The sequence below is a fragment of the Gorilla gorilla genome, chromosome 7, assembly GCF_029281585.2.
Source record: "Gorilla gorilla gorilla isolate KB3781 chromosome 7, NHGRI_mGorGor1-v2.1_pri, whole genome shotgun sequence".
In the NCBI taxonomy this organism is placed as follows: domain Eukaryota; kingdom Metazoa; phylum Chordata; class Mammalia; order Primates; family Hominidae; genus Gorilla; species Gorilla gorilla.
Window position 1 is genome coordinate 13,388,584 of NC_073231.2, and position 27,775 is coordinate 13,416,358.

The 27,775-nt window shown below is 47.6% G+C and overlaps 2 protein-coding genes across 4 annotated transcripts in view; one reads left to right on the top strand and one right to left on the bottom strand.

The window, feature by feature from the left end:
* Positions 1-1,486: 1,486 nt before the first annotated feature.
* The window catches only part of PRSS55 (serine protease 55), a 61,522-nt gene continuing 35,233 nt past the window's right edge, over positions 1,487-27,775 (bottom strand). Inside the window, exons 3-8 of one of the 3 annotated variants that reach the window (XM_063709051.1) lie at positions 22,464-22,724; positions 14,534-18,352; positions 10,586-10,778; positions 8,755-9,005; positions 7,254-7,396; positions 1,487-1,830 (exon numbers count right to left, since the gene is read on the bottom strand). In XM_063709051.1, coding sequence (XP_063565121.1) covers positions 1,513-1,830; positions 7,254-7,396; positions 8,755-9,005; positions 10,586-10,778; positions 14,534-14,687 — 1,059 coding nt within the window. In that variant the 5' untranslated portion in view covers positions 14,688-18,352; positions 22,464-22,724 and the 3' untranslated portion in view covers positions 1,487-1,512. Of the gene's footprint in view, positions 1,831-7,253; positions 7,397-8,754; positions 9,006-10,585; positions 13,369-14,533; positions 18,353-22,463; positions 22,725-27,775 lie in introns of those variants that run through there. The other 2 variants (XM_055349077.2, XM_055349076.2) reach the window with 2 other exon arrangements.
* Positions 22,162-27,775, top strand: part of PRSS51 (serine protease 51) — a 40,897-nt gene continuing 35,283 nt past the window's right edge. Inside the window, exon 1 of the mRNA XM_063709674.1 lies at positions 22,162-22,408. Coding sequence (XP_063565744.1) covers positions 22,162-22,408 — 247 coding nt within the window. The remainder of the gene's footprint in view (positions 22,409-27,775) is intronic.

A 27,775-nucleotide genomic window follows, 5' to 3' on the forward strand; every position in this document is an offset into this window, starting at 1 on the left:
CGAATCCAGAGGAAAGAAGCACGTGGCAGCACTGGGTCTACATGAGGGGAAGACAGGAACACGTTCTCAAGGGGCTTCTTGTGAATGGTGGTCTGCCCCACACCAGCCCGTGCAGTTACATGCTGCAGGGTGGGGGAGTCCTGCCTGGTGCGGGCGGCGGGGGCATTCCACACGCTGGTGGAACACAGCAAGCAACTCGGAGGGGCTGAGCCATGGAGGGAGGTCAGCTGAAAGCAGAGGCGAGAGCCTCTGAACATGAAGGAGAGGGCAAGAGGGGAGCGCCATCAGCTTGGCTCCAGGATGAGCCAGAAGGGAGAACTGGTGACAGCTTGAGAGGCGAGGGAAAGGGGAGCCCAGGCCTGCCTGCCCCAAAAGAGAGAAGGCCCAAGGTAGGGAACGGAAAAAAGGTGATTTTGAAAAGTGGGTGTGTTAGTCGGTTTTCACACAGCTGATAAAGACGTACCTGAGACTGGGTAATTTATAAAGAAAAAGAGGTTTACGGACTCACAGTTCCATGTAGCTGGAGAGGCCTCACAATCATGGTGGAAGGCAAAAGGCACATCTTACGTGGCAGCAGGCAAGAGAGAACAAGGGCCAAGCAAAAAGGGAAACTGCTTATAAAACCATCAGATCTCGTGAGACTTACTCACTACCATGAGAACAGTATGGGGAAACCACTGCATGACTCGATTATCTCCCACTGGGTCCCTCCCACAACACGTGGGAATTATGGGAGCTATAATTCAAGATGAGATTTGAGTGGGGACATAGCCAAACCATATCAGTGGGGTCCTCAGGAAACATTAAGGTTGCTCGACAGAAGGGTTACAGTAAGCTGTTGTCTTTAAGGTAGGGTGAGCATAAACACGTCATTCGTTCTGATGGACAGGGGTAATGTAAAACACCATGTGAAGGCTGCCTGGGCAGTGTGATGGTTCATATGTCAACTTGGGGGGTATCTTTGGATGACATTGACATTTAAATTGATAACTTTTGAATCAACAGATTGCCCACCATAATGTGGGTGGGCCTTGTCCAATCCACTGAAGGCCTGCATAGAACTAAGAGACTAACTTCCTAGAACAACAGGGAATTCTTTGTTCTCATCATGGCCACTGCTGAGAAGCCCTCTTGAGGGTAATGGCCACAGACAACAGTCACTGCCTTCACCTTTCAGCCCCTCGACTCAGCCACGCCTGAAGTCATCATGCCAGCCCTGGATATTTGTTTATTGGCTTCTTTTTTTTTTTTTCTGTTATATGTATCCATAAATGCCTCATTTTGGCTGAATTCAGTCAGAATTAGGTGACTGTCACCTAGAATGGAAAAAGTCCTGACTAATCCACAGACCCAAAGTGCAGTCCCCAAACCAGGGCTCCAGGGTGACTCTCTGGTCCTCCTGGTCCCAGCCTCAGTTTCCATCCTTGAGCCCTGAGCTGCAGACAGAGCCTCTGCTGGAGACGCACTTGCATGCACCCTCCCTCGGTTGAAAGAATAGCCTCTATTTTATTATCAGTACAAAATAGCTCTGAACAACACATGGGACAGGGGACAGAGCAGGAGCCAGGATCTGGGGCTGCCTGGCTCTGGAACTCCCGAGACTCGGGAGCCCATAGGTTTCTGTTTGACAGAGGTCCTCCTTTTCTCCGCATTGAAGGGCCTGCCCTCTAGCTGGGTCACTTTCTCGATCCAGAGGTTGTAGTTCACCAACGAGGTGTATATCCCTGGGGTGTTCTCCTCTCCACAGCTCTTTCCCCAGCTGATGATGCCCACCTGGTACCACTTCTCACCAGGCTCTGGGGTGCAGACCAGAGGCCCCCCACTGTCACCCTGTGGGCAGAGAACACAGCTCAGCAGGGAGTCCGGTTCTAAGCTGCCCATCTGAGGCTGGGCACAGCTCATTCATGGAAGAGGATTCCTCAGCCTCCCCATCTCTGGCTGCCAACCCACCCCATCCCTGCTCCACGGGAGAAGCATGTGGCTGCCAGGTTGGCTCTGGAGGTTGTAGGGGTGTAGAGCGTTGGGGGTGGGGTGCTGTGGATGAGACAGGACTGAAGATGGGGGAGGAAGGGGGAGGACTTGGTAAGAAAAGACAACTCCATCTGCAGCACAGAGAGATGCAGGCCAAGGGATGAGTGGAGACTTGTTTTGAGGGTCTTATCAAATGAGAGGCTCTTATCCAATGAGAGGCTCTGGAAAGGGCAGGAAAGGGAATGGGACATGTGAAGTGTTGCAGGGCTAAGAACTGGGTCTCCTTTGTGTTCTTGCAGAAGCACAGAGAGAAGGACATTCCTTTTTAATTCAGCCACGCTTTTCAGAATGTGTGACCCTTCCAGGATGGAATCACATGGTCTGTGACTCGCATAGTTATCCATTTATGTTGAGCTTCTGAACCAAGTCCCTGCCATGCCCCACGTCTACATAAATGAAACAAATGCCCCACATCCTTCCGTCCACCTTCACACAAGGCATATGAGCCTGCAGGAGGAGAAAGGGCTTGCTGAGTGTTCTATGGTAGACTGACTGGGATTGGAACCCAGGATTTTCTTTTTATTAATTTTAAATTAATTATTATGGGTACATAATAGTTTTATATGTTTATGGGGTACACGTTTTGATATAGGCATACAATGTGCAGTAATTAAATCAGGGTAATTGGGGTATCCATGCCCTCAAGCATTTATCATTTCTTTGTATTAAGAACGTTTCAATTCCACTCTTCCAGTTATTTTGAAATATATACTTGTTGTCTATAATCACTTTATTGTGCTACCAAATACCAGACTTTATTCATTCTAACTAACTGTGTTTTTGTGCTCCTTAACTGGAGTCCCCAGCTGCTTTCCTCCCCAGCCTCTGGTAGCCATCATTCTTTATCTCCATGAGTTTTTTTTAAAGCTTCCATTTACAAGTGAGAATATGCATTGTCTTTCTGTACCTGGCTTATTTTACTTAATGTAGTGTCCTCCAGTTCTATCCATGCTGTTGTAAAGGACAGGATTTCATTTTTTATGGCTGAATAATATTCCTTCGTGTATACTGCCTAATTTTCTTTATCAATTCATCCATTAGTGGAAACTTAGGTTGGTTCCATATCTTGGCTATTGTGAATAGTGCTACTATAAAAATGCAAGTGCAGATGTCTCTTCGATATACTGATTTCCTTTCTTTTGGACATATACCCAGAAGTGGGGTTGCGGGATCATATGGTAGTTCTATTTTTAATTTTTTTAGTACCCTCCATCCTGTAACCCAAGATTTTCTTATTTTCTTTTTCAACTTTTATTTTACGTTCATAGGGTACATGAGCAGATTTGTTATGTGAGTAAATTGCATGTCACTGGGGTTTGGTGTACAAATGATTTAATCACCCAGGTAGGAAGCACAGTATCTGATGGGTAGTAAAAAACTACCTTACCCTCTTCACACCCTCTACCTTTAAGTAGGCCCTGGTGTCTGTTGTTCCCCTCTTTGTGTCCATGTGTATTCAACATTTAGTTCCAACTTATAAGTGAGAACATGCGATATTTGGTTTTTTGTTCCTGCACTAATTAACTTAGAATAATGGCCTCTAGCTGCATCCAAGTTGCTGCAAAGGATATGATTTTTTTTATGGCTTCGTAGTATTCCACAGTGTACGTGTATCACAATTTCTTTATCCAGTTCACCATCGATGGACATCTAGTTTGATTCCATGTCTTTGCTACTGTGAATAGTGCTGTGATGAACATATGCATGCATGTGTCTTCTTGGTAGAATAATTTATATTCCTTTGGGTATGTACCAGTATTGAGATTGCTGGGTTTAGTGTAGTTGTGTTTTAAGTTCTCTGAGAAATCTACGAACTGCTTTTTACAGTGGCTGAACTAATAATTTACATTCCCACCAGAAGTGTATAAGCATTCTCTTTTCTCTGCAACCTCACCAACATTTGTTATTTTCTGACTTTAATAACAGCCATTCTGACTGGTATGGGATGATATCTCATTGTGGCTTTGATTTGCATTTCTCTAATAATTAGTGATATTGAGCTTTTTTTTTTTTTCATATGCTTGTTGGCTGCATGTATGTCTTCTTTTGAGAAGTGTCTGTTCATGTCCTCTGCCTTTTGAGACAGAGTCTCGCTCTGTCACCCAGGCTTGAGTGCAGTGGCAGCAGTCTGGGCTCACTGCAAGCTCTGCCTCCTGGGTTCACGCCGTTATCCTGCCTCAGTCCCCCGAGTAGCTGGGACTACAGGTGCCCACCACCACGCCCGGCTAATTTTTTGTATTTTTAGTAGAGACAGGGTTTCACCGTGTTAGCCAGGATGGTCTTGATCTCCTGACCTCATGATCCGCCCGTCTTGGCCTCCCACAGTGCTGGGATTATAGGCGTGAACCACTGCACCCAGCCCCTCTGCCCATTTTTCTAATGAGGTTGTTTAGTTTTTGCTTGTTGAGTTGTTTAAGTTCCTTATAAATTCTGAATATTAGATCTTTGTCAGATGCATAGTTTGCAAATATTTTCTCCCATTGTGTAGGTTGTCTGTTTACTCTGTTAATAGTTTCTTTAGCTGTGCAGATGCTCTTTAGTTTAATTGGGCCAACGTGTTATTTTGTTGCAATTGCTTTTGGAGACTTCCTCATGAAATCTTTGCTGAGGCCTATGTCAAGAATGGTGGTTTGTAGTGTGACTTTCTTTCAGTGTTTTCACAGTTTTAGGTTTTATATTTAAGTCTTTTTTCCAGCTCGCGTTGATTTCAGTTGATGGTGAAAGGAAAGGGTCCAGTTTCAATCTTCTGCGTATGGCTAGCCAGTTATCCCAACACCATTTATTGAATAGGAAGTCCTTTCCCCATTGCTTGTTATTGTTGACTTTGATGAAGATCAGATGGTTGTAGGTGTACAGCTTTATTTCTGGGTTCTCTAACCTATTTCATTGGTCTATGTGTCAGTTTTTGTACCAGTACCATGCTGTTTTGGTTACCATAGCCCTGTAGTATAGTTTGAAGTTGGATAGCATGATGCCTCCAGCTTTGTTCTTTGTGCTTAGGATTGCCTTGGCTACTTGGGCTCTTTTCTGGTTTCATATGAATTTTAAAATAATTTTTTCTAATTCTGTGAATAATGTCATTGGTAGTTTGATAGGGATAGTATTGAATCTGTAAATTGCTTTGAGTAGTATGGCCATTTTAATGATATTGATTCTTCCTATCCATGAGCATGGAATGTCTTTCATTTGTTTATGTTGTCTCAGATTTATTTCAGTAATGTTTTGTAATTCTCATTGTAGAGATCTTTCACCTCCCTGATTGTCTGTATTCCTAGATATTTTATTCTTTTGGCGGATATTGTGAATGGGATTGCATACTTGATTTGACTCTTAGCTTGTATGTTATCTGGTGTATATAAATGTCACAAATTTTTGTACATTGATTTTGTATCCTGAAACTTTGCTGAAGTTGCTTATCAGCTCTAGGAGACTTTGGGCAGAGACTGTGGGGTTTTCCAGGTATAGAACCATATCATTTGCAAAGAGGGATAGTTTGACATCTTCTCTTCCTATTTGGATGCCTTTCATTTCTTTTTCTTGCCTGATTGCTCTGGCTAAGACTTCTAGTACTATGTTGAATAGGAGTGATGAAAGAGGGCACCCTTGTCTTGTTCTGGTCCTGAGAGGGAGGCTTCCAGCTTTTGCTCATTCAGTATAATGTTGGCTGTGGGTTTGTCATAGATGGCTCTTATTATTTTGAGGTATGTGTAACCTAAGATTTGCTGATGCCAAAGTCCATGCCCTCTCTACCTTTGTTATATTACTCTCTTACCAAAGGAGCTGAGCAGCTACAATGTTGCAAGCAGTCTTCAGTGGACAGATGATGTCTCATTCCATGATCCTTGAGAGGCGACTAGAATAAATGGAGTATTATAACAAACTCTAATCAGGGAGGACAATTAATGTTTTCTGGTCATGATGTGTGTAGTGCGTTCTTGCATTGCTATAAAGAAATAACTGAGGATCTCCAGCCAGGCCACTTTCTCTTCACCTTTCAGAGCCTTTTTGTTTTTATTTTACAAGATACTATCCTGTGCTTTTAGTTGTACTTAGTGGGAGGGGCTGGGAGAATTGTGTTTACTCCGTCTTGTCTGGAACCAGAAGTCTCAATTCTGTGTGCAGGTTTTTTTGTTTTTTGTTTTTTGTTTCGGTAATATTTTAAATTGCCCAGAAAGTGAAGAAAATACAAGGTTCATGTGTCTTTTTGGTCCCCACAGTATTCACCACATGGGGGGCTCCTAAACCTAGTGCTATGCTGCCAGGGTCTACTTCTTACCTCAGAATGCCTTCTCCTTTCTCTCTTCCCTTTCTGCCTCCAACCCCTGTTCCAGTACCCACCTCTCAAGGCTCTCATAGCCTATCAGGGAAAACTACCAATTTTCTTACATTAAACCATAACAGATAGATAAATATCTTTCTTTTCCATGGGGCAGCCTCTCCATCACTGTTCAGAATATTTATCATCTTCATTTGTGGTTTTATACCAACGACAAGGTCCACTGCCTGGCCAATCAGCAGGTCCCTAGTCTTCAGCTGGGACTAAGCAGGTTCATCAGGGTGGCCACTTTTAAGATGAAGGGAGCACCTCTGAGCATTAAAGACAAATTTCATCATTCGTCCTTTGAGCCAGAGGAAATTTATGATTTTTTTTCTATTTTTCTGGCTATCAATAATTTTTTAGAAAGAACGTGTGTTCATTTTATTAAAGAGAGGCAAAGAGACCAGTCTTTGGTTCAGTGAAACCCACATGCAACATCCAATATATTATCATTGTTTGTTTATCCACTGCCTGTCCAGGAAACTGTAGGGTCCCTTAGGTAAGGAACCATATCTCATTTATGGGTCTCTAGGGCCTTGTATGCTCAACAAAGGTTTCTAAATTAATGAACTAAAATGACTTCTTATATAGATACGAAATCCTCCTTGGATTTTTTTTAAGAATTCCCAGAAATGAGAAAAGCGTTGGCATCCTGTTTACCTAGTGTACCTGAAGAAGATCAGAAATAGTTAAGCAGGGTTGCAGCATATTGACTCCCAGGGTGCTCACTCATAGCTCCAGAGGATCTGCAATCCACATACTCATTCTCATGGCTGAAGGCCCTAATTCCCATACATTTTCCAGACTCAGAATTGTCTATTTGCAGCAGAGAGAGAATACCCTTGCACTGGCAGTTTCCAGAGGGTGAGGACCTATAAGGTGAGGGAGGGTACCCCCTAGTTACCTGGCAGGCATCATAGCTCTCATTCTTGTATCCGGCACACAGCATATTTTTGGTAAGTTTTGGAAACATCTTTGAACACTCCTCCCAGTCCATGATGACCATTGGCGCTTTCATCAGATCTGTTTTCACAGAGTTTTTGTCCGCTGGCCCAGAGAGAAAGCACATTAGAGAAGCCACTGGGCCTCATGTCCCCACGCTCGTGATGCAGCTGACTGTGCCCTCCATCCTGTGTCCACCAGCCCCCATCCCCTGCCTTCACAGGCTCTGCAGCCCCTCACTTCCTTCAGGTTACCCCATGCCTGCAACTTACCCACTCCGCCAACAACTCCCACAGCTACTGGAATTATTCTTCTCATTCAAAACCAAATTTCTACTCCCAAGAAGACTTCCAACTTGACCCCAGTCAGCCCCACAGACTCAGCTTCTTGGAACTGGCTACTGACTGTTTCTCAGCATAATCCTGCCTCATCAATACATTTGCCTATTGTGACATTTTATTACACGAGGATGGCATTTCCTTCACACAGGGCCTTGGAAAGTGGGTTTGCACTCCCGGTGAAAAAGTTTAGGCCCTCAGCAAGGGCAGGTTGGCAGAGTGTTTTGAGATGGGATTAGAGGGGATTTGCAGAGGCCCTTTCTGGGCTGCCAGATGCCGGGAATTCACCTGAATTCCTCTCCATCTCATTAACTCTGACCACAAAGAGATTTCACATTTCTTCCCCTGATTGAAGATTTTTAAACCTGTGCATGCCCATGTGCCTCCTCTCCTTCTTCTACCTTTCCAGGAGTGCCTGGAGCCCAGAACTAAGGTCCCACCACTTCCCCCTCTGGTTGCTAAACTCCTGAAACACCCACGGTTGTCCAGGCCCAGGCTCGCTGCAAATCATCCCTGTGGATCGAGAGTCTCCTTCAGGCTGATGCAGTGCTTTGCTGTTCTCACCCCTCCCCTCCCCTATCTATTTGCTTTTGGTTTTGTTGGGTTTTTTTTGGGGACAGTCCAGCGGGCCCTTCGTCATATCTTTCTGTCCCAATAGACTTTCTTCTATTTTGGCCAAGTAACAGCATAACAACAAGTAACAACAGATTCATTTCTAAGAAGAGCCAGGCAATGCTCCAGGACCATCAAAGCCTAGCCCAGGGTGGGCATCTCCAATGCCTGGAGGAGCCAGGTAGGAAACATACCCGTGGGAATCAGGGAAGATGTTTATGAATACAGAGTAGAGGGGCCTCTGGCTAACTGCAGAGTTTAAATTCGATTAAACACACAAACCACACTGCTCTGTGCTAGCTGGATCAGACTGCACTAGGGGACTGGCTCAGACCTGGTGTCTCACCTTGGGGTTTCGGCACTCAAAAGGAGCTAAACTTTGGGCACTGTGAGACTCCACTGAGCGGGAATCTGCTCCAACGCAAGTCTTATCCTCACTCCTTCCTCAGCTTCCTCCCCTCTCCTTCACATTGCAGTGGCTTTTTCCCCAGGGGAAGCTGAGCAGTCACATACCAGCATTGGTCTGGCCCCAGCCTGCCACCCAGCATTCGTGCCATGTGGCAGGGCCAGGCTGCGTGGGGAGGCAGATGGGCACCTTCAGGTCATCGAGCTTGACGGGCGAAGCCAGCAGCAGCAAGGCAATGTCATTGTCCATGTTGGCTCTCTTAAAGTCCTTGTGAAGAATGATGCTGGCAACCTCCTTTATTTCCATGGATGGGCTAGTTAAGTCGTTGGTCGCCAGCACGACACTGAGTTCTTCTGGACTGGTGGCAGAGAACCAGAGAGGGGCAAGTGGAAGGGGAAGGGAAGTCTCAAAAGTGGCAGAATTGGCTGTGCCCAGAAACCTAAATCCCATTTAGCTCTAGGACCTTTAAACCCTACTGGGGCTGTTGCTCCGAAGGTGTGAGGATTGGAAAAAGGTAGGAAAAAAACAAAACAAAACAGAATAGCTGGTGAGCAGACCACAGCCAGACCACTCTCGGGGCCCCAGAGATGTGAATGAGGTGCTTCTGTCTAATACAGCAAAGGCCGAGCTGGGTTTAGAGCACTCTACAGAGCCCACAAAAAGCCACTTGGCACAGATCAAACTGACCTTCAGATAGACAAGGCATTCATTATTGTATCTGTTTTGTATCAACTGGTCTACCAGCACTTTAGAAACTCAGGACCAGAAGTTAGTCTAGACCTGCCACTGACCAAGCAGACAGGATCTTCAGTAATAAGCCCACATTCCGAACCCCAGAGGATATTTGATATCCCACGACAGCGGGTGCCACAAAGGTCTTTGGTTATGCCATGAAGAAACTGTCCCCGGGTTTTTGATTAACCTTCTAAAATCAGTCTGTGTGTCTTCAAACTTCCTTGAGCTGCTGTGGCAGAAAGCACAAGTGCTAGAGCCAGAATTTGAATTCTGTCTCTATATACTAGATGGGTACTGTCAGGGAGCAGCCTCAATGTATTGGACCTCAGTTTCCTTATCTATAAACGAGGGCTATTCATTCTACCTGCTCCAGGGGTCACTGTGTGATTAAATGAGTTAATAGACGAAAGTTTCTTTTTCTTTTTTTGAGATGGAGTTTCGCTCTGTCGCCCAGGCGGGAGTGCCAGTGGTGCGATCTTGGCTCACTGCAACATCTGCCTCCTGGGTTTAAGCAACTCTCCTGTCTCAGCCTCCTGAACAGCTGGGACTACAGGCGCACGCCACCATGCCCAGCTAATTTTTGTATTTTTAGTATAGATGGGGTTTCACCATATTGGCCAGGCCAGTCTCGAACTCCTGACCACCGAACTCCTGATCCACCTGCCTCAGCCTCCCGAAGTGCTGGGATTACAGGCGTGAGCCACCGCTCCCGGCCAATAGTGGAAAGTTTCTTAGCAGGGTCCCCAGCACATAGTTAGTCCTTGGTAATGCCAGGCATCCATCCACATGCTGTCACACAGAGAACGCTCTACAAGGAGCAGGAGAGTAGGGGGTCAGGTGGCCCAGGAAGCCAGGCTTCCAGAATTAGAAGGATTTCCCCCTAGATGGACTTGAATGCCCTAGGAGAGGCATTTGGACCAAGCCGCTTGGCTCCATCAAGCCACACGTGTTCCGGGAGAGGGTAGGTGTGACCTCAGGGAGGTCGTAGTCACTGGCTCTGGTGATATGAGGAGGACACAGCCTCAGGCTGGTTACCTCCACGTCCCCACGGGCTGGGGGGTGGGTGGATGGGTGGGAGCCATTCATGCCGACTGGATACCGAACAGTCGCAGGTTCGTCTCAGCCACCAGGTGTGGGTGAGGGGGAGGGTGCCCCGGGGGTGGGCGCCCTGAGAAGCGGCAGTGGGAGGCTCATGGTACTTACCACAGCTCCTCGGAATATAAGCAGTGAGCCGCAGTGAGAATCCACCACTTGTTGAGGATGGAGCCGCCACAGAAAGGTTCACTTCTTGCCTGAATACTCACCTGCCACGGTAACTCACCCACCTCCACCTCCATCCCCCCTGTGATTCTGGAATACTGAGTTCTTCCCTCGAAAATGGATCTGTCACCACATTCTGGTGGAATGAAAGAGAGTGGAAAGGAAAAGGGGAAACATTTAGTCAGCATCCAGTGTGAGCTGGGGACTGGGCTGGGAGAAGGAGGCTTCCAAGTGGATATCCTCATCCCCATTCTAGAGAGGAGCTCACTGAGGCTGGTGAGCGGGACAGCCCTTGTGACATCAGCCGGCAGATGCTTTATTTTGTCTACACAGAGCTCAGCAGCAGATAGAGTCAGAAGCATTGGCTCTGACTCTATCCAGCATTTGTGACCTCAGGAGAGTCACTTCACTGAGCTTGTTTCTGCTCTCATCCAGGAGAAATCGGAAGAAAACAGTGTCCAATGCTAACCCCCCGTGGTGGGCAGGACAATAGCCCCCAAAGAGGTCCAAGTTCCAATGGGCCATGTCCCCAGAACCTGTGAATATTTTAGCTTGCAAGGAAAGGGGGGCTTTGGAGATGGAATTTGGGTTGCTAAGCACTGCCCTCAGAGTGGGAACGTGATGCTGGCTTTTCTGAGGGGCCAGTGGAATCACTGAGGCCCTTGAGAGGGGTGGAGGGAAGCAGGAGGTCAGGCAGAGGGAGAAGTGACTGCAGAGGAAAGGCAGAGAGATGCAACATAGCTGGCTTTGAAGATGAAGGCAGGGGCCCAGAGAAGCTTCTAAAAGCTGGAAGTGGAAAGGCAAATAATTTTCCCCTAGAGCATCCAGTAGGAACGCAGACCTGCTGCACCCTGAATTCAGCCCCAGAAGGCCTGTGCTGGAGCTCTGTCCCACAGTACTGTAGGATAAGACATTTGTGTTGCTTAAGCCGCCAGGTGTGTGGTCATTCATTTCAGCAGCCCTAAGAAACCACAAGGGGCGGGGCATAGAAAGTGCCAGAATCTACCGGAAAGCCCTGGCTGTTGTAGGCTAGTCAAGGCTGAGCAGCTCCTTTACTTGGGGGACTGAGAGCAAAGCTGTAGCGCCTCTCAGGAAATGCCCCTTCCGGACAGAGGCTGGGTCCAGCTCCTCGCCCCAGGAAGAGGAGATGCTCCGTGAATATTTGCTGACTTGACTGTCTGCCTTGTGTTCTGGGACAAGGCATGAGTTTGACTCTAAAAAGCCCAAGACCCTAATCTTGTCTCTTTCTTGCTGCTTATTTTCCAACCATCAGCTCAACAGAAGCTGTGAGTGTTCTGTTGTTTGGGTGACCCTGTGGTGGTCATTTTTGGTTTAAAAAAAGACGGGAGTGAGAACTTAGCAATGTGCATCCAGAGCCTTCTGCTCTCAGCAATGCATAAAGGCTCTCTTCGGGACTTTTTTTTTTTTTTTTGAGAGACGAAATCTTGCTCTTCCGCCCAGGCTGGAGTGCAGTGGCACCATCTCGGCTCACTGCAACCTCTGCGTCCCAGGTTCAAGCAATCCTCCTGCCTCCTGCCTCAGCTTCCCAAGTAGCTGGGACTACAGTTTTTGTATTTTTTAGTAGAGACAGGGTTTCACTGTATGTTGGTCAGGCTGGTCTAGAGCTCCTGACCTCAGATGATCCGCCCGCCACGGCCTCCCAAAGTGCTGGGATTACAGGTGTGAGCCACCGTGCCTGGCCTATTTGGGACTTGTGGATCCACACTTCCTCTCTGATTCCATTTACATATGATGCTTACTGTGCGTCAGGCACTGTTGTAAGCACTTTGCAAGCACCGATTCACTTGGTTATCATAACTGCCCTATTGAGGTAGGCCCTCTTATTTTCATCCTCACTTTATAATTGAGACAACTGACGTACAGAGAGGTTAAGTAGTTTGCCCAACGTCACACAACTAGTCAGTGACTGAACTATGATATGAGCCCCAGGCCGGCTGGCAACAGAGCTGGTGCTCTCACCACTGCGCCACGTGACTCTCTGCCTGAAATATTCTTCCCCAGGCAGCTACCTGGCTCACTTCCTCCCTACGCCCAAGAATCCCTTCTTCAGAGCGGCGTTCCCTGTCCTGTGTCTATAACAGCCCCTCCCATCCTGGTGACTCCTTATTTCCTGCCCTGCTTTATATTTCTTCATTGCATCCTCATTACATCAACTCCTACATTATCAGTTCCTTTTGCCTGACTCTGGTACCAGAATGTAAGCTCCAGATGGAGAGAGCAACATGCTTGTGGGCTGATTCCCTGATTCAATGACTCCACTCCGGGTGTCTGGAAGGCAGCACATGTGTGCATCTGATGATGTTCACTGCAGCGATCTCTGTCATCATGACAAATTGAAAACAAGCTAAACGCTAGGGGTGAATAAAGTAAGCCACATCCATATCATCAACTACTTCTCAGCCACAAAATTAGGCTCATGGGGGATTTTTAACGACACAGGAAAATGTTTGTGACATAAAATTGAGTGAAAAAGTCAGGATGAAAATCATATTTAAAACTTGTGATTTTATTACATTAAGAATGTGGGTTTATAAGTATGGAAGGAAGTACATCAACATGCCGAATGTCTATGAGCTGGGTTGGATGGTGGGCAGCTATGATGGGTGCCCTCTGTCTCTCTGTCGGAGATGCAAAACATGGCACGTGCTCAATGTAGGCTCTGGGCCAACAGCCCAAGCTTGAATCCAGGCTCTGTTGCTTATTCACTAAACGATTTAGGGAAAGCTACTTATCTTTGGGTACCCACCCCCCTTTCTTCATTCCTAAAATAAGCATAAGATAATGCCAACTTTATAAGACTGATGTGTGGATGAAATGAGAGGATGGATGTTGAAGCGACCAACAAGTGCTTGGACCAAAGTCAACTCTCCAGAATGAACTGGCAGAAGTTCTCATATCCATTTTGCATCAATGGGAGCCATCCCCCACATTCTTGGTCCTGAGATCAACCCACAACATCTGTATGGAATCGTGTTGACTTTCAGGTTCATGCCAGAGCTGAGAGCCTGGAAGCAGTGAGGGAAGCAGAAATGGCTGCTTCTGAGTGATCTGAGCGATCATGCATTAGAGGAGCATGTTCTGCTGATGCTCTCCCCTCATGCCTCCCACCCCTTGTTCACACAGAGTGTAGTGGACCCTAGGCTGGACTGAAGGAGGCCAGGTGAACTTGCTGTGTTCTGGGTAACAGGCGGTGTGCACAGGGCATGCAGCCTGGCGCTGCGGTCACCCAGTGCAGGCCAGGCAGACAGCTCTATCATTTCCCCCTGGGGCAACTTTGGGCAAATCCTGTTCCTCAGGCTCTGAGTTCCTCATCCACACGTTGTCTGAGAGCACATGCCCCACCGTGGTGGTGTGGGCGTTGAACATGCGGAAATGCTCGACCCCTAGCAGTTGCTAGGTACCCCAGCATCCCTGAAGTCTTGACCACCCCCTTGGAGAAAGAAATGAGAAATCAGGGAGCTCTGGGGGTCCGGGCACAAGGACAGAAGCACCCTTGAACTTGGCCTGACTGAGCTAGGCATCCCTGGGTCTCTGTGGCTCCTGGAAGCCTGGTGCTGATGGGAGCCACAGAGGCCCAGGGTAGTGGTCCCCCTCTGAGGGAGGACTCAGTCTCAGCTAGTTTTAGGCAAGAGCTTCAGGGCAGCCTACTATTCCTTTGAGGATAAAGTGTCAGATTTCAAAACCAAAACTCAGGGCTAGACAGGTCAAACATTGGGCCAGGGGAGAGAGGAGAAAAAGGAGTAGTAGTTTGGAGAAGGGGTATGTGGGGACCCCTGGAGCTCTGGCCTTGTGCTCTGCGATCCACCCTCCTGGCAGCCAGTCAGCTGGACCATGAGCCCCCATCCATGCCCCCTCTACCCCTGTACTCACCAATGACTGGGCCGGGGGGATGAGGGGGCTGAGGGCGGTGGGCTCCCTTAGCCCCGCCTAGGATAGCCACTCCAGCCTCTGGGAGAGGAGTCCGTGGACCGAGCTGAGTTCCTGTGACCAGGGACAGGAGCAGCAACACTGAGAACAGGAGCATGGCCCTGGGCTGTGCTGTGGGCCCGGGGGGTGACAGAGGCCAGGGCTGAGGGAGTGAAGCTGACAGCCCCCAGCTCAGATCCAGAGCCCCCAGGTGATGTCACAATGGGCTGTGGAGCCGAGAACTCAGACTGTAGCCACGAAGACTTCTTTTCTGGCTGCTTTGTTTCCGGGACGGCTGCACAGAGGCACCTCATCTCAGAGCCTTTCTTATCCCAGGTTCCCTTCTCCCTGACCTGGGCACCACCCAGCTTCCTGAGTGTATTAGTCCATTTTCATGTTGCTGATAAAGCCATACCTGAGACTGGGTAATTTATAAAGAAAAAGAGGTTTAATGGACTCACAGTTCCAGGTGGCTGCGGAGGCCGCACAATCATGGTGGAGGGCAAAAGGCATGTCTTCCATGTTGGCAGATAAGAGAGAATGAGAGCCATGTGAAATGGGAAGCCCCTTATAAAACCATCAGATCTTGTGAGACTGATTCACTACCAAGAGAGCAGTATGCGGGAAACTGCCCCCATAATTCAAGCATCTCCTACCGGGTCCTTCCCACAACACGTGGGAATTATGGGAGCTACAATTCAAGATGAGATTAGGGTGGGGACACAACCAAATCAAATCATTGAGCCCCTGTGGGCACAATGATGCTTTCAGCCATTGTCACCCCCAAACATTTTTTGAGGCTCAGTTCAGGCCACGGCTTCTCTGTGAATGTGGGAGTAAGATCTGGGGGAAGGGCTTCCAGCCTGGACCCTCGGGAATGGGGTAGGGCCCGGGGACGCCTGGAGGCCTCTGCCAGCACCAGCACCCTGTGGGGTACAGCTGCCCACTTAGTTCTCTGCCCAGGACTCTGACCCAGGGCCTCAGGTGTGGCCGCACAGGTCAGGTTGAGAGGTTCTGGCTTCCCCTCATGCCCAGCATGGTAGGTCCCAGTCCCCCTCCTACCACCTTCTAGATGGATCCCACATGGCCACCAAGTCTCCTGATGGGCCCCTGTGCATTCAAGATGAAATGACCAGCCTCGGATGGAGGTTGCTGGTGTGTGGTCTCCCTGGATGTCAGTGAGTCAGTCATGGGCTTTGGACTTTGTGTATTTTTAAAACTTCCACACCCCTCAGCGCACTGACCCAAGTGGACTTACGCAAGCAGCCTGGGCACTGCCTTCCTGGCCACAGGCTGAGCCTAGTGGTTGGAAGTGACTTATGGGCTCAATCGCCAAAGTGCCCACGTGTCTACCTGCCCAGTCTTACCTCCTCGGTTTTCTCATCTGCAGCAGAGAAACACAGTGCTCGCTGCCATGCAGGTTACTGTGAGGCTTAAAGTGAGATCACATGACCGGCGAGGTGGCCTCTCATGGGTGTAGCTCGAGCTACTGCCCAGGGAGGAGATTCCAGGACTTCTCTGCTCTTTCTCCCAAGGCAGCTCCCCGGTGAAGGTTGCTCCTCACTGCTCAGGCATCCCCTTCGAGACTAAGCCACAGCCTGTTGAGTGGCCCTGGGTGGTGCCCTCCCCACCTGCTCTGAACCATGTCTCACCCATCTCTTCAACAGTGGATGCCTGGCCCTGATGGAGGCCAGGACTTCCTGACTGGCATGTGGGACAGGAGTCCACAGCACAACCAGGCACCTGGCCCTGGTCTCACCACTTAGTCTCACTCCTTGGCCCTCAGGGTGGCTAATAGGGAGCTCCCTGGCTTTCCTCTTCCCCTCCTTTGGGCTCAGGTCCCACTGGACCTGCTACTCATGCATCTGCTATATGCCAATGCTTTCTCCTTCGCTCAGTTTCTATTGGTTCTGGGAGTAGGGTGTGGTGGGGAGGAGGAGTCTGGGCTCCAGGTCTGATGAGGGAATGGAAGATGACAGCTAATCTCACAGATGGAGAGACAAGGGGCACGGGCATATCCACTGCAAACTGCTGCTCATTTTCAATAGAAGTATCTGAACAAAATCATCCATCACCTCCAGAAAGATTGATTTCCTGCTGAAGACCACCCTGTAGAGTCTACGTCCCTCCCAAGAACATGACTTAGGTCTATTCTTCTGAAATACTCGTTCACTGTCCAGCATTGCTTTGCAAATCTTCACAGCGATGCTGGGTTGCACCACGTCCCATCTTCTGGATGGAGACATCCCAGCCTCACATGCTGAGCTCTGCACAACTCCAGAGAGCGCCAATCCCCCATAGACTACAATGGGAAAGTCTCTCCCTTGGACTGGGCAAACTAGGGGGTCCAGGGTGAGGAGAGCAATGCCAGTGCTCTAGAAGGAATTTGATGAAATTCAAAGAGGAAAGGAGGCACATGATGATATAAGTCGGATATGGGTTGCGTGGGGACTGTTGCCTGGCTGATGCCCCAGAGGCCCCTGGGTGGCATTGCCTTGGGGACTTTACCAAAGTCTTGGCCAGTGGTTCTCTGACTGTCTTAGCCTGTTTGTGTTGCTATGACAGAATACCACAGATTGGGTAATTGTTTTTTTTTCTTTGAGATGGAGTCTCGCTCTGTCACTCAGGCTGGAGTGCAGTGGTGTGATCCTGGCTTACTGCTACCTCCACCTCCCGGTTTAAGCGATTCTCGTGCCTCAGCCTCCTGAGTACCTGGGATTATAGGTGCACACCACCATGCCTGGTTAATTTTTGTATTTTTAGTAGAGACAGGGTTTCACCATGTTGGCCAGGCTGGTCCTGAATTCCTGACCTCAGGTGATCTGCCCTCCTTGACCTCCCAAAGTGCTGGAATTACAGGCGTGAGCCACCACACCTGGCCAGATTGGGTAATTTATAAAGAATGGAAATTTATTCTTTCACAGTTCTGGAGGCTAGGAAGTCCAAGATCAAGGTGCCGGCAGGTTTGGTCTCTGGTTCCAAAATGGTGCCACATTTCTATGTCTTGTGGGGAAGAGGAATGTTGTGTCTTCAAGTTCTTCAGAGGAATAGAAGAGAGTGAACCCACTCCTGCAAGCCCTTTGTATAGTGGTGTTAATCTATTCATGAGGACAGAGTTTTCATCACCTAAACGCTTCCCAAAGGCCTCACCCCTCGACGCTGTTGCATTGGGGATTAAGTTTCCAATGCATAACTTTTGGAGGAGACACATTCAAACTGTGGTCCTGACTTGGATGTGCAGCCTAGGGAGCGTGTTCAGTGCAGATAAGGGTTGCCAGATTTAGCAAATAAAAATACAGGATGCCTTGTCAAACTTGAGATAAACAAATATTTTTAGTATAAATACACTCCATACTGTTTTTAGGACATATTCATCCTAAAATAATTTGCTATTTATTTGAAATTCAAACATAACTCATGTCCTATATTTTCTCTGTCAACTCTAGTACCTGTTGACAGGCTTAGTCCTTCAGATCCTGATCCAGTGGGATGGGGCGGGCTGGGGGTGGGGGAGAGGTCTGAGCACTTGTAACAGCACGGCTTCTTCCAGATGAATCCAATGCAGATCTTCTCTGGACATCTTTGAGAAGCATCAGTTAGGCCTCCTGTAGAGAGCTTTGCTGGGATCCCTGGGGTCTAACTCACACTTGGGAAATCTGGAGGTGAGAGAATGCTTCTGGGAGGGATGCTGCTGGGTAGGGACTGTCCTGAACCCACAGTTTTTCCTTGGAATCAGTGTGTGCTGCGCAGAGAGAGAAATGCCTGAATTTCCCATGAGGCTTCCTGGAGGGGGCAAGGAAATCTGTTAGAAAGAGTCTGGGGTGTATCACCAGGTGCACACGGGATGACAAACAGCAGAAAGCAGCACGGTACAGAGAGAGCCCCACCCTGGCCTGGGGACTTCAGTAGAAAGCCACCCAGCAGGGAACCATGGAAGAGCCCGTGAAGATACCACCTAAGAGCCAGTCTTCAATGTCTGCCAGGCCCAAGGAACAGTGAGCTGATGTGTGGGCTCACCTGGACCTGTGCCTTCCCCTAAACTTTCACCTGCTGGGGGCAGGTGAGCAGAGTGGGAGGTGAGAAAGGAACCTTGTTCCTAACTGGGCCCAGGTCTGGAGGAGGCTGAGCACTGAGTCAGACTCTGTGTCGAGAATGTGACAAGGGCTAGGGTATTCTAATACATAAATCACCCTGAATGTGGACCCAGATGACTGTAGGACTATTACCTAAGAATAATCAGAAAAGCTCCAAGTCTAAGTTTTATCTGGACAGAACATATCATGCCCTCTGAATGGCTTTTTTATTTTTTATTTTTATTTTTTTGAGACAGAATCTCGCTTTGTCCCCCTAGGCTGGAGTGCAGTGGCATGATCTCAGCTCACTGCAACCTTCATCTCCTGGGTCCAAGCGATTCTCCTGCCTCAGCCTCCCAAGTAGCTGGCACCACAGGTGCCCACCACCATGTCTGGCTAGTTTTTGTATTTTTAGTAGAGACCGGGTTTTACCATGTTGGCCAGGCTGGTCTGAAACTCTTGACCTCAGATGATCCACCCGCCTCATCCTCCCAAAGTGCTGGGATTACAGGGTGTGAGCCACCGCACCCAGCCTCTGAATGGCTTTTAACAGGACCGTGGGAGACAACGAGCTGTGTTTTGATCACAAGCCACGTCGCAGTGCCCATTCCACTCCTCAGTGCCTTTGCTGCAGTGTTTTCCTTTCAGGCTGGTGGGAAAGGTCTGGCTGAAGCTTCACGATTCCTCCATGTACAGCAGTTTGCTGAACAGCATGTGTGGAAACCTACAAAATCACACAAGCACGGGCAAGTCCCCTGGCACAGGCAGGCTGATGTCTGGAACAACGGCCACACTCTACCTCCTCCCCCTCCCCAGCTCTCATGTCGGTCTTGGCCGATGGGTCACAGCTGAGCCAAAAATTGGCCTTGGAATCTCTTCCAATGTAGTAGTTTGGGCATCTATCACCCGGTGAGCAGATGAAACCCGCTGTCATTGTTGGACTAGGACCTTACAGACATAAGGACCTCACAGGAATGAGGGATCTCCAGCAGAGATGAAGGTCAGAGGCTTTGGGAGGATGCTTCTTGTGTCCTCTCTGATATTTACACAGGCACTTGGTGTTCCTAGAAGCTGTTCTTCTATTTAGATTGCGTGCATTGTTTAGGAGGTGGTCTGACTGTTGCTTTAGAGAGTGGATTCTGGAATCAGACGTACCTTGCTTCTAATCCTGCTTCTGCCATCTCCACAAGGGGCTGTGGACAGGTTATCTAGCCTCGCAGAGCTTCACTTTCCTTATCACTACATGGGGGATAAGAATAGGCTGACCTCTGCAGTCACAGTGACGACAGCATAGTAAGGCGTCTATAACTAGTTTGCTGTGATGATGGCGTTGGTGTTCTGCAGCCCAGGTTACAACTTTAACCACCAAGTTGGCATTTTCAGCCAGTGATAGATCACAGCCATAGACTTGGCTCAGGCACATGGGATCTCAGAGGCCATTCCCATCTAACCCTGTCTGATTCCAAGTGAGTCACTGGGGTGCCGGAGGGGCCGGGTGTTGATTGGTTCTGATGCTTTCCTGAGTGCTGATGGGTTTGCATTTCAGAACAATCCCGAGAACCAGATGAAGTCAGCCCCTGCCTCATTTCATGGAGAAGGATACAGCCAGCACCACAGGTCACTGAGCATCACACCTGGATTCCAATGTAGGTTGCCAGTCTCAGAGGCCATGCTGCTGTCACGTGTGCTTTTATACACAATCCTATTGAATGCTCACGATTTTCCTTAATCCTCTCAAAAAACCCACGAGGGGGAAGGAGACTCAGACTCATTTAAAGTCTTTTAAATGACTTGGTCAAGAGAATGCAACTCATCAGGGTGAAGCCAGGACCAGAACACCTCAGGGTCAACCCCTAGCTTGAGTGAGAGGCAAGGCCTTCTCTTCTCAGGGCCAGCCACGCATGCATGCATTCATTCATTCCGACTATTTATAAGTGCCTAATAGGTTCCAAGCATCATTCTGAAAACTGGAGATAAGGGAGTACATATAAAGGAAAAAGCTCTCACCGTCATCCAGGTTATAGTCTAGTGAGACAGACAGAAAGTAAATACTGAAGGCATACATGATGTCAGAGGGTGATAACTGCTAGGAAAAAAAATGAAGCAGAGAAGGGCATGGGGAGGGCAGGCTGGGAGGGGTGCGTGCTGTTTTCTGCAGGATGATCGGGCAGCTCTCACTGACAGGGCGACCGGGAAGACACCTGAAGGAAGGCGGGAGTGAGCCTTGGAGATAACTGGGGGTACTTCTGGATAACTTGTGAGCCTTGTAGATAGCTGCTGTTCCAGGCAGCAGGCACTTCATTCATTTCTTCTTTGAATGACAAGGACTGTGGTTGTAAATGAGAAGAGATGGGGAGGAGGCTTGTAGGTAAGTCAATGACAGGGAGGGGATTGGGGAGCTGTTTATTTTGAAGGATTTAAGGTGGCATGACTAAAGCACCTTCAAAGGCTGATGAGAAGGATGTGGAAGAGTAGGAGAAGGGGATGATGAGGGAGAGTGCACATAACCGATGGTATCAGATCCCTGAGGCTGTGGGAGGAGCAGAGGGGAGGGATTATCTGTAATCAGAGGCACCTCTCCTTGGAGCGTTCTTGGCCCATTTTCCGTTTTTCACAGCAACTCCCTCTCCTGGGTTTCCTCCAGCTCTTCTGGCAATTGCCAGCTTCCTTTCCCAGCTCTGCCTCCTGTGTGGATGCTGAGGGTCCTTCAGGGTCCAGCCCGGGCTCTCTGCGCTCCTCTGTGCAGATGCTCTCCCTGGGCGACCTCACCCACCCCCGGACTTCAATAGGCTGACGACTCCCCAGTTTATCCTTCCACCCTAGACTTTCAGATTGGGCTTGTGGCTGCCTGGTCATCCTGCCCAGCCCATCACCCATGGTGCCTCTCCGCTCCGCCTTGTTGCCTGTGTTTCTCTCCAGGTCCACCATGTCTTTCCTACTTTAGGCCCCTGTCATGTCCCATCTGTATGACTGGAGCCACTTCCTACGTGATACTCTCTTCTAGTTTCATCCGCTCCAAAGTATTTTTTTTTTTTGGACAGGATTTTGTTCTGTTGGCCAGGCTGGAGCAGTGGAGCAATGACAGCTCACTGCTGCTTTGACCTCCTGGGCTCAAGCATCCTCTTGCCTCGGCCTCCGGAGTAGCTGGAACCACACGCACGCACCACCGTGCCTGGCTATGTTTTATTTTTATTTTTTTTAGTAGAGATCGGTCATCTTTTAATGCAAATGTTACCACATGACCGTCTTTAATTCTATTGCTTCCTCCCCAGCTGTCCTCATGGGTAAGATCCAAATGTCTTAACAAGGCATTTCAGGCTTTCTGTAACCTGGTTCCAGAGAACATAAAAAATCACCCAAAGACCTAGAGCTATTTAACACCAAGGCAGACAAGGAGTAAAAGCACAGCGTCAAAGGTGGGAGGGATGCAGGCCGACAGCCACTCACCCAGCCTGGCCCTTCCAGGGTGCCCCATTAGCGCCTGCTGCAGAGGGGACGCGAGACAGGGAAGGACTGGACATGTGGACTCTGCTCACCCAGGCTGACCTGCATCCCCTGCCCCTCCCTGAGCCCAGGGCTCAATGTGAAGTCACCAGCCCCACTCTGCCCTGCATTGTGACGCCCCTGACAGAAACCACTGTGGCTGGCATGTTATCAGCTCTGGCTGGAGGGAAAGGTTTGGCAATTTTGGACTGGAATGACAAGATGTTCCAGCTTCTAATTCCCCTGCTTTTGGCACTCAAGGGACATGCCCAGGACGATCCAGGTCTGTGCCAGGCCCGCCAGGAGCAGAGGTTGGGGGAAGGGATGCCACCTCTTACCTGGCTCCTGGAGAGTTGACTTAGAGGCCCCAGGGATGCTGAGTTAGGGCCAGTGACTCAGGAAATGAAGAGATTATAATTGATCAATCCAAGTCCGTGTATTGGTTCTGCAAAGATGCTGTCTAAAATGATTCCCCAGGGTCTGGACCCAGAGTTCTGGAAGCTCAGGGGAATTGGAGGAATGACTTAGCAACTGACTTTGCTTCTCATCTCCACCTTCCTCTTTGTAAAATCATTAACAATCCTTCCAGGCCGAACACCCTGGGGGAGGCAGCAAAGTAATGGTGGAATAAGACCTTATTTAATTTAGAATGCTGGTATTAGATTATATCATCTCGTAACATGGAGAACATGATAGGGCTATTATGTGGAGTAAATGAGTTAATGCAAAGCTTGTTCTGCAGAGCCTCAGTCCTGGGAGAAGCTCCGGAGGGAAAAGTTCTATGTTAGACATGATTTGGAAATGTTCCATTTGATAATTTTTCTGTAGTATCACTGTGGATAACCATATATAAAAGGCTCTGATATATTTTGCAGTAAAGAAAGTGGCGTAAGTTTAATTTTATTGAATCTGGCATTTTTGAGATGTACCTATCCATAAGATCACTCTTGCCCCAACTCCCAGCCTGATTCAGAACATTTTATATTTATTCTTTTGAGAGTTACCTGTTCCTAGAGTTTTCCCATTTTTCTTATCTGGGTGAGCTTTTAAAGTTGATTTGCAGGACCGTTTTGAATTTTAATGACATCAGACCTTGTCTCTTATAAGTGCTGCAAAATCTTCCTAATTCTTCAGTTCTCTTGCAATTTTATTTTGGACGAAACAAATTTAAAACGTGTGTAAAAAAATTGTCGGTATTTTTACTTATGATTCTTGACTTTTATTTCATGTTTTTGGAAGGGCTTTTTCATCCCAAGAACATAAACCCAGCATATTGGACAGCATAGAGTGAGCTCTGAAGTAAGATTGTGTTCTAATTATATTTCCTCCATGTACCTGCTATGTGACCTTAGGATGAGTTACTTAACGTTTCTGCATTTCAGCTTCCTCATCTGCAAAATGGCTGTATTAAGGTTGTTGTGAAAATGCGATTTGCACAAAGCTCTGAGAACTGTGCTTGAGACTTTGTACATACTCAAAATTCGTTAGCTTTTATTATTCTAGAGCTTTCGTGACTTCACTTCTTAAATTAATTTTTCTGCATTCTGGATTAGTATTTTCCTATGTTATTCTCTAGACGTTTCATACTTTAATCTTTTACATTTAGATTTTGAATCCATTTGGTATCAATTTTCATATACAATAAAAGGATCAGGATGAATTTTTTTCCACCTGGATATCCTACTGACCCAGCTCATGTGGGAACATTTGTTCCCCAGCTGCCACCTTTGTCAAAAATCAGGTCTCATTATATCTATCAGGCTGTTTGTAGATGCTGCTTATTTCATTGGCATATTTATTGATCTCTTTGTCGCACCACACAGTCTGAATTCACACAGTTTTATAAAAGTCATTAATGGGCTATGCACGGTGGTTCATGCCTGTAATCCCAGCATTTTGGGAGGCCGAGGTGGGTGGATCATGAGGTCAGGAGTTCGAGACCAGCCTGGCCCACTTGGTGAAACCCTGTCTCTAATAAAAATACCAAAAAAAAAAAAAAGAAAAAAAAATTAGCCAGGCGTGGTGGCGGGCGACTGTAATCCCAGCTACTCAGAAGGCTGAGACGGGAGAATTGCTTGAAGCCAGGAGGTGGAGGTTGCAGTGAGCCGTGATCATGCCACTGCACTCCATCTGGGCGATAGAGTAAGACTCTATCACAAAAAACAAAAACAAAAAATCAACAACACTGCACCAATGCTTGCTGCTTCACCTTTGTCCCCCTCTGCCCATCACATCCAAGGTGCTCAAGCTGTCATGTGCCATGTAGGTGAAGCTTCTGGGCCGTGTGTTGTTATTGCCTAGTATATTGCAGCAGCTCTTGAGGAGATGAAATATTATTCCATGTGTACACTTGTAGCCCAGTTTACTTGTGAAGTGCCCATACTCCTAGGGTGCAGACCATGAAGCTCCTAAACAAAGCCACAGGAACTTAGGCCCCTCCCCATCGACTGGTCCTAGAGTCACAAACTGCCAAGTTGCCCCCAGGGCATTCCTATTGCCTGGCTCACCTCTTTGGATTTCCTTCTTTTGCTATAAACTGGCCCAGTAACTCTTCATTAACTTAACTCTCTAGTGCTTTCGAGCAAGGGATGTTACATATTTTACACTTTGTAGTTATTCTCAGCAACAAGGTTGTCCAAATTTCATAGTCCATCTATTTTGGTTTTAATTTTTCTTTTCTTTTTCTTTTTTTTTTTTTTTGAGATGGAGTCTCGCTCTGTCTCCCAGGCTGCAGTGCCGTGGCATGATCTTGGCTCACTGCAACCTCCGCCTCCTGGTTCAAGCGATTCTCCTGCCTCAACCTCCTGAGTATATGGGATTACAGGCGCCCGCCACCATGCCCAGCTAATTTTCCTATTTTCAGTAGAGTTGGGGTTTCACCCTTTTGGCCAGGCTGGTCTCGAATTCCTGACCTCAAGTGATCTGCCCACTTCCGCCTCCCAAAGTCCTGGGAATACAGGGTTGAGCCACTGTGCCTGGTCTAATTTTTCAATTCTGTTATGACCCCTTATTTTTTCTCTGTTCCTGCCAGCTCCTTTTTATTTTATTCTTTCCTCTTATGAGCTCCTGTTTTATAGTGTTTCATCTTTTCTTCAACATCCTTGCATAAAACAGCTCTAAGCTATTTTTTCCCGATACTAGCCAAACAAATGTATTATTCATATGTATGTTGTACATTTTGTTTCTTTTTTTGTAATAGTTTTGCAAGATTTTCCTATTTTTCAGCTTGTTTGTTTTTAACTCGGGGCCAGTTCTAGGAGATCTGCCTTTTGGTCCACATGATCTAGATAGAAATCCACTGCTGTCTTTCCCTTCTGACATGAGCCTAGTCATGATCTTCTCTCTGTACTTGGAGGGCTGTATGCTGGCAATTTATCATCCTGTTCAGCCTGCCTGGGGACAGTGGCGAGGGAGTTGGGGTCAGGATCAGTCACAATCCAGGAATACATTATTGGAATACTTTCTCTCAAAAGGGGGCCAGGAAAGGAGTGAAGTTCTATCAGCTTGGATGGAATCTTTTCATGTGTAGGGGTATCCTTGGATTTTAGGAGTTTCTTCCCTCTTTGTGATGAGTTTCTTGAAACTCAAAGCCTTTTTAATTTCCTGAGCCAGATACATATTTTTCTCTGTAAACATGGCTCTAGTACCGGCTGGGAAACTTAGTTGCCTCCTCATCATGCCCCAGCCTTGTAAAAGCCGTGTCAAGGGTGGGAGGGGAGGCATACAGGCAGAGTGTTCTCTCCAGCCTGTCCCAACAGAGGTCAAGTGGCTTCCAAGGAGAGCTCCCTGTTCTTTCATTGTCTGCCTAGCCACAGGCTTTTGTCCTCTGAGCTGTAGGCGGTGGTGGGACTTTGTGGACTTTTCTTCATGTTGTTCCCAGGCCTCTGCATTTCAAGGAACTCTAGAATAGCAATGCTACATGTCTATGTGTATTTTCTGGGTCTCCTTTCATCCTGGTAAAATTATAATGAAAACATACAAAGTTTGCAGCAAGAGTTTGGTTCTTCTAAGTTCAACACAGATACTTTTTTTTTTCTTTTATAAAAATGCATTTTGGCCAGGCGCGGTGACTCACGCCTGTAATCCCAGCACTTTGGGAGGCCGAGGCAGGTGGATTACCTAAGGTGAGGAGATCGAGACCAGCCTGACCAACATGGTGAAACCCTGTCTCTACTAAAAATATAAAAAGTTAGCTGGGCGCAGTGGTGGGCACCTGTAATTCCAGCTACTTGGGAGGCTGAGGCAGGAGAATTGCTTGGACCTGGGAGGTGGAGGTTGCAGTGAGCCGAGATCGCACCATTTGCACCCCAGCCTGGGCAACAAGAGCTGGACTCAGTCTCAAAAAAAATATTAAAATATATTTGGTTAATTTCAGTATGCACCTAGGATAGGTGTATATGTATATTGTATGCATGATGTATTTATAAGCCATCTTTCCTCAAATGTCACTGTAAAGTTATTTTACAATTCAAACAAAAGATTATATATTAAAACTCAAACTACAGACCCAATTGTATTTTAAAACAACTGAGGCATATTGAAAATATCTAAATATATTAATAAAGGGTCCAAATCATCAAAAAGAATGGTGGTGGAACTATGGCCAAATATGGCCAATATCTTTTCATAAGGGCCATAATGTAGAGAATGTATGTCAGGGCCTGGCTATTTTCCTGGTTCATCCATGGAAAATGTCCAGAAGGTGGAAATCCTTGGTGGAAAAATCTCCAAGGTTTTGCTATGCGTAAGGCAAAAAAGTGATGATTTCCCATGGGGGCTAGTGAAAATAAAGCATATAAAATGTAAGTTAGAATGGGGAGCTTGCTTATTTCAGCTGTGTCCAGAGAAGCAACCCTAAAACATGAGTCTAGCGTTACAGTGGCCAGAAGGAGCAACGGCACGTGAGTAGGCAGAACTGTGCACTAAAGGCAGTATAGTGCTGTATTAGTCCATTCTCACATTGCTATGAAGAAGTCCCTGAGGCTGGACTGAGACTGGGTGATTTATAGGAAAGGAGGTTTCATGATTCAGTACACTGCACAGGAAGCAAAGTGGCATCTGTTTCTGGGGAGGCCTCAAGAAGCTTCCAATTATGGCAGAAGGCAAAAGGGAAACAGGCACGTCACATGGCCAGAGCAGGAGCAAGAGGGAGAGAAGGGGAAGGTGCTACACACTTTTAAACAACAAGATCTCGCGAGAACTCACTATCGCGAGAACACAACCAAGGGGATGATGCTAAACCACTCATGAGAAATCCAGCCCATGATCAAATCCCCTCCCTTCAGGCCCCACCTCCAACTCTGGGATTACAGTTCAACATGAGATTTGAGTGGGGACACAGATCCTAACTACATCAAGTGTAGTGGTCAATTCCAGTGACTCTAGAACCAGACTGCCTGGCTTCTTTTCTGGGTTCCAGCACTTACTAACAGTATGCTCCCGAGGAAATTGCCTGCCTCTCTGGGCCTCCATTACTTCTGTGAAATAGATTTAATAATAGAATCCATCTTATAAGTGAAGATTAAAGCAGTTAATATGTATAAGATCAAGAACATAGCACAGTGCCTGGGCTACAATAGATATTAGCTGTTACTATTGTAATGTCCTGCCCTGTAGGATCCTTGAGGAAGGGGCTGGGCCTGATTGACAG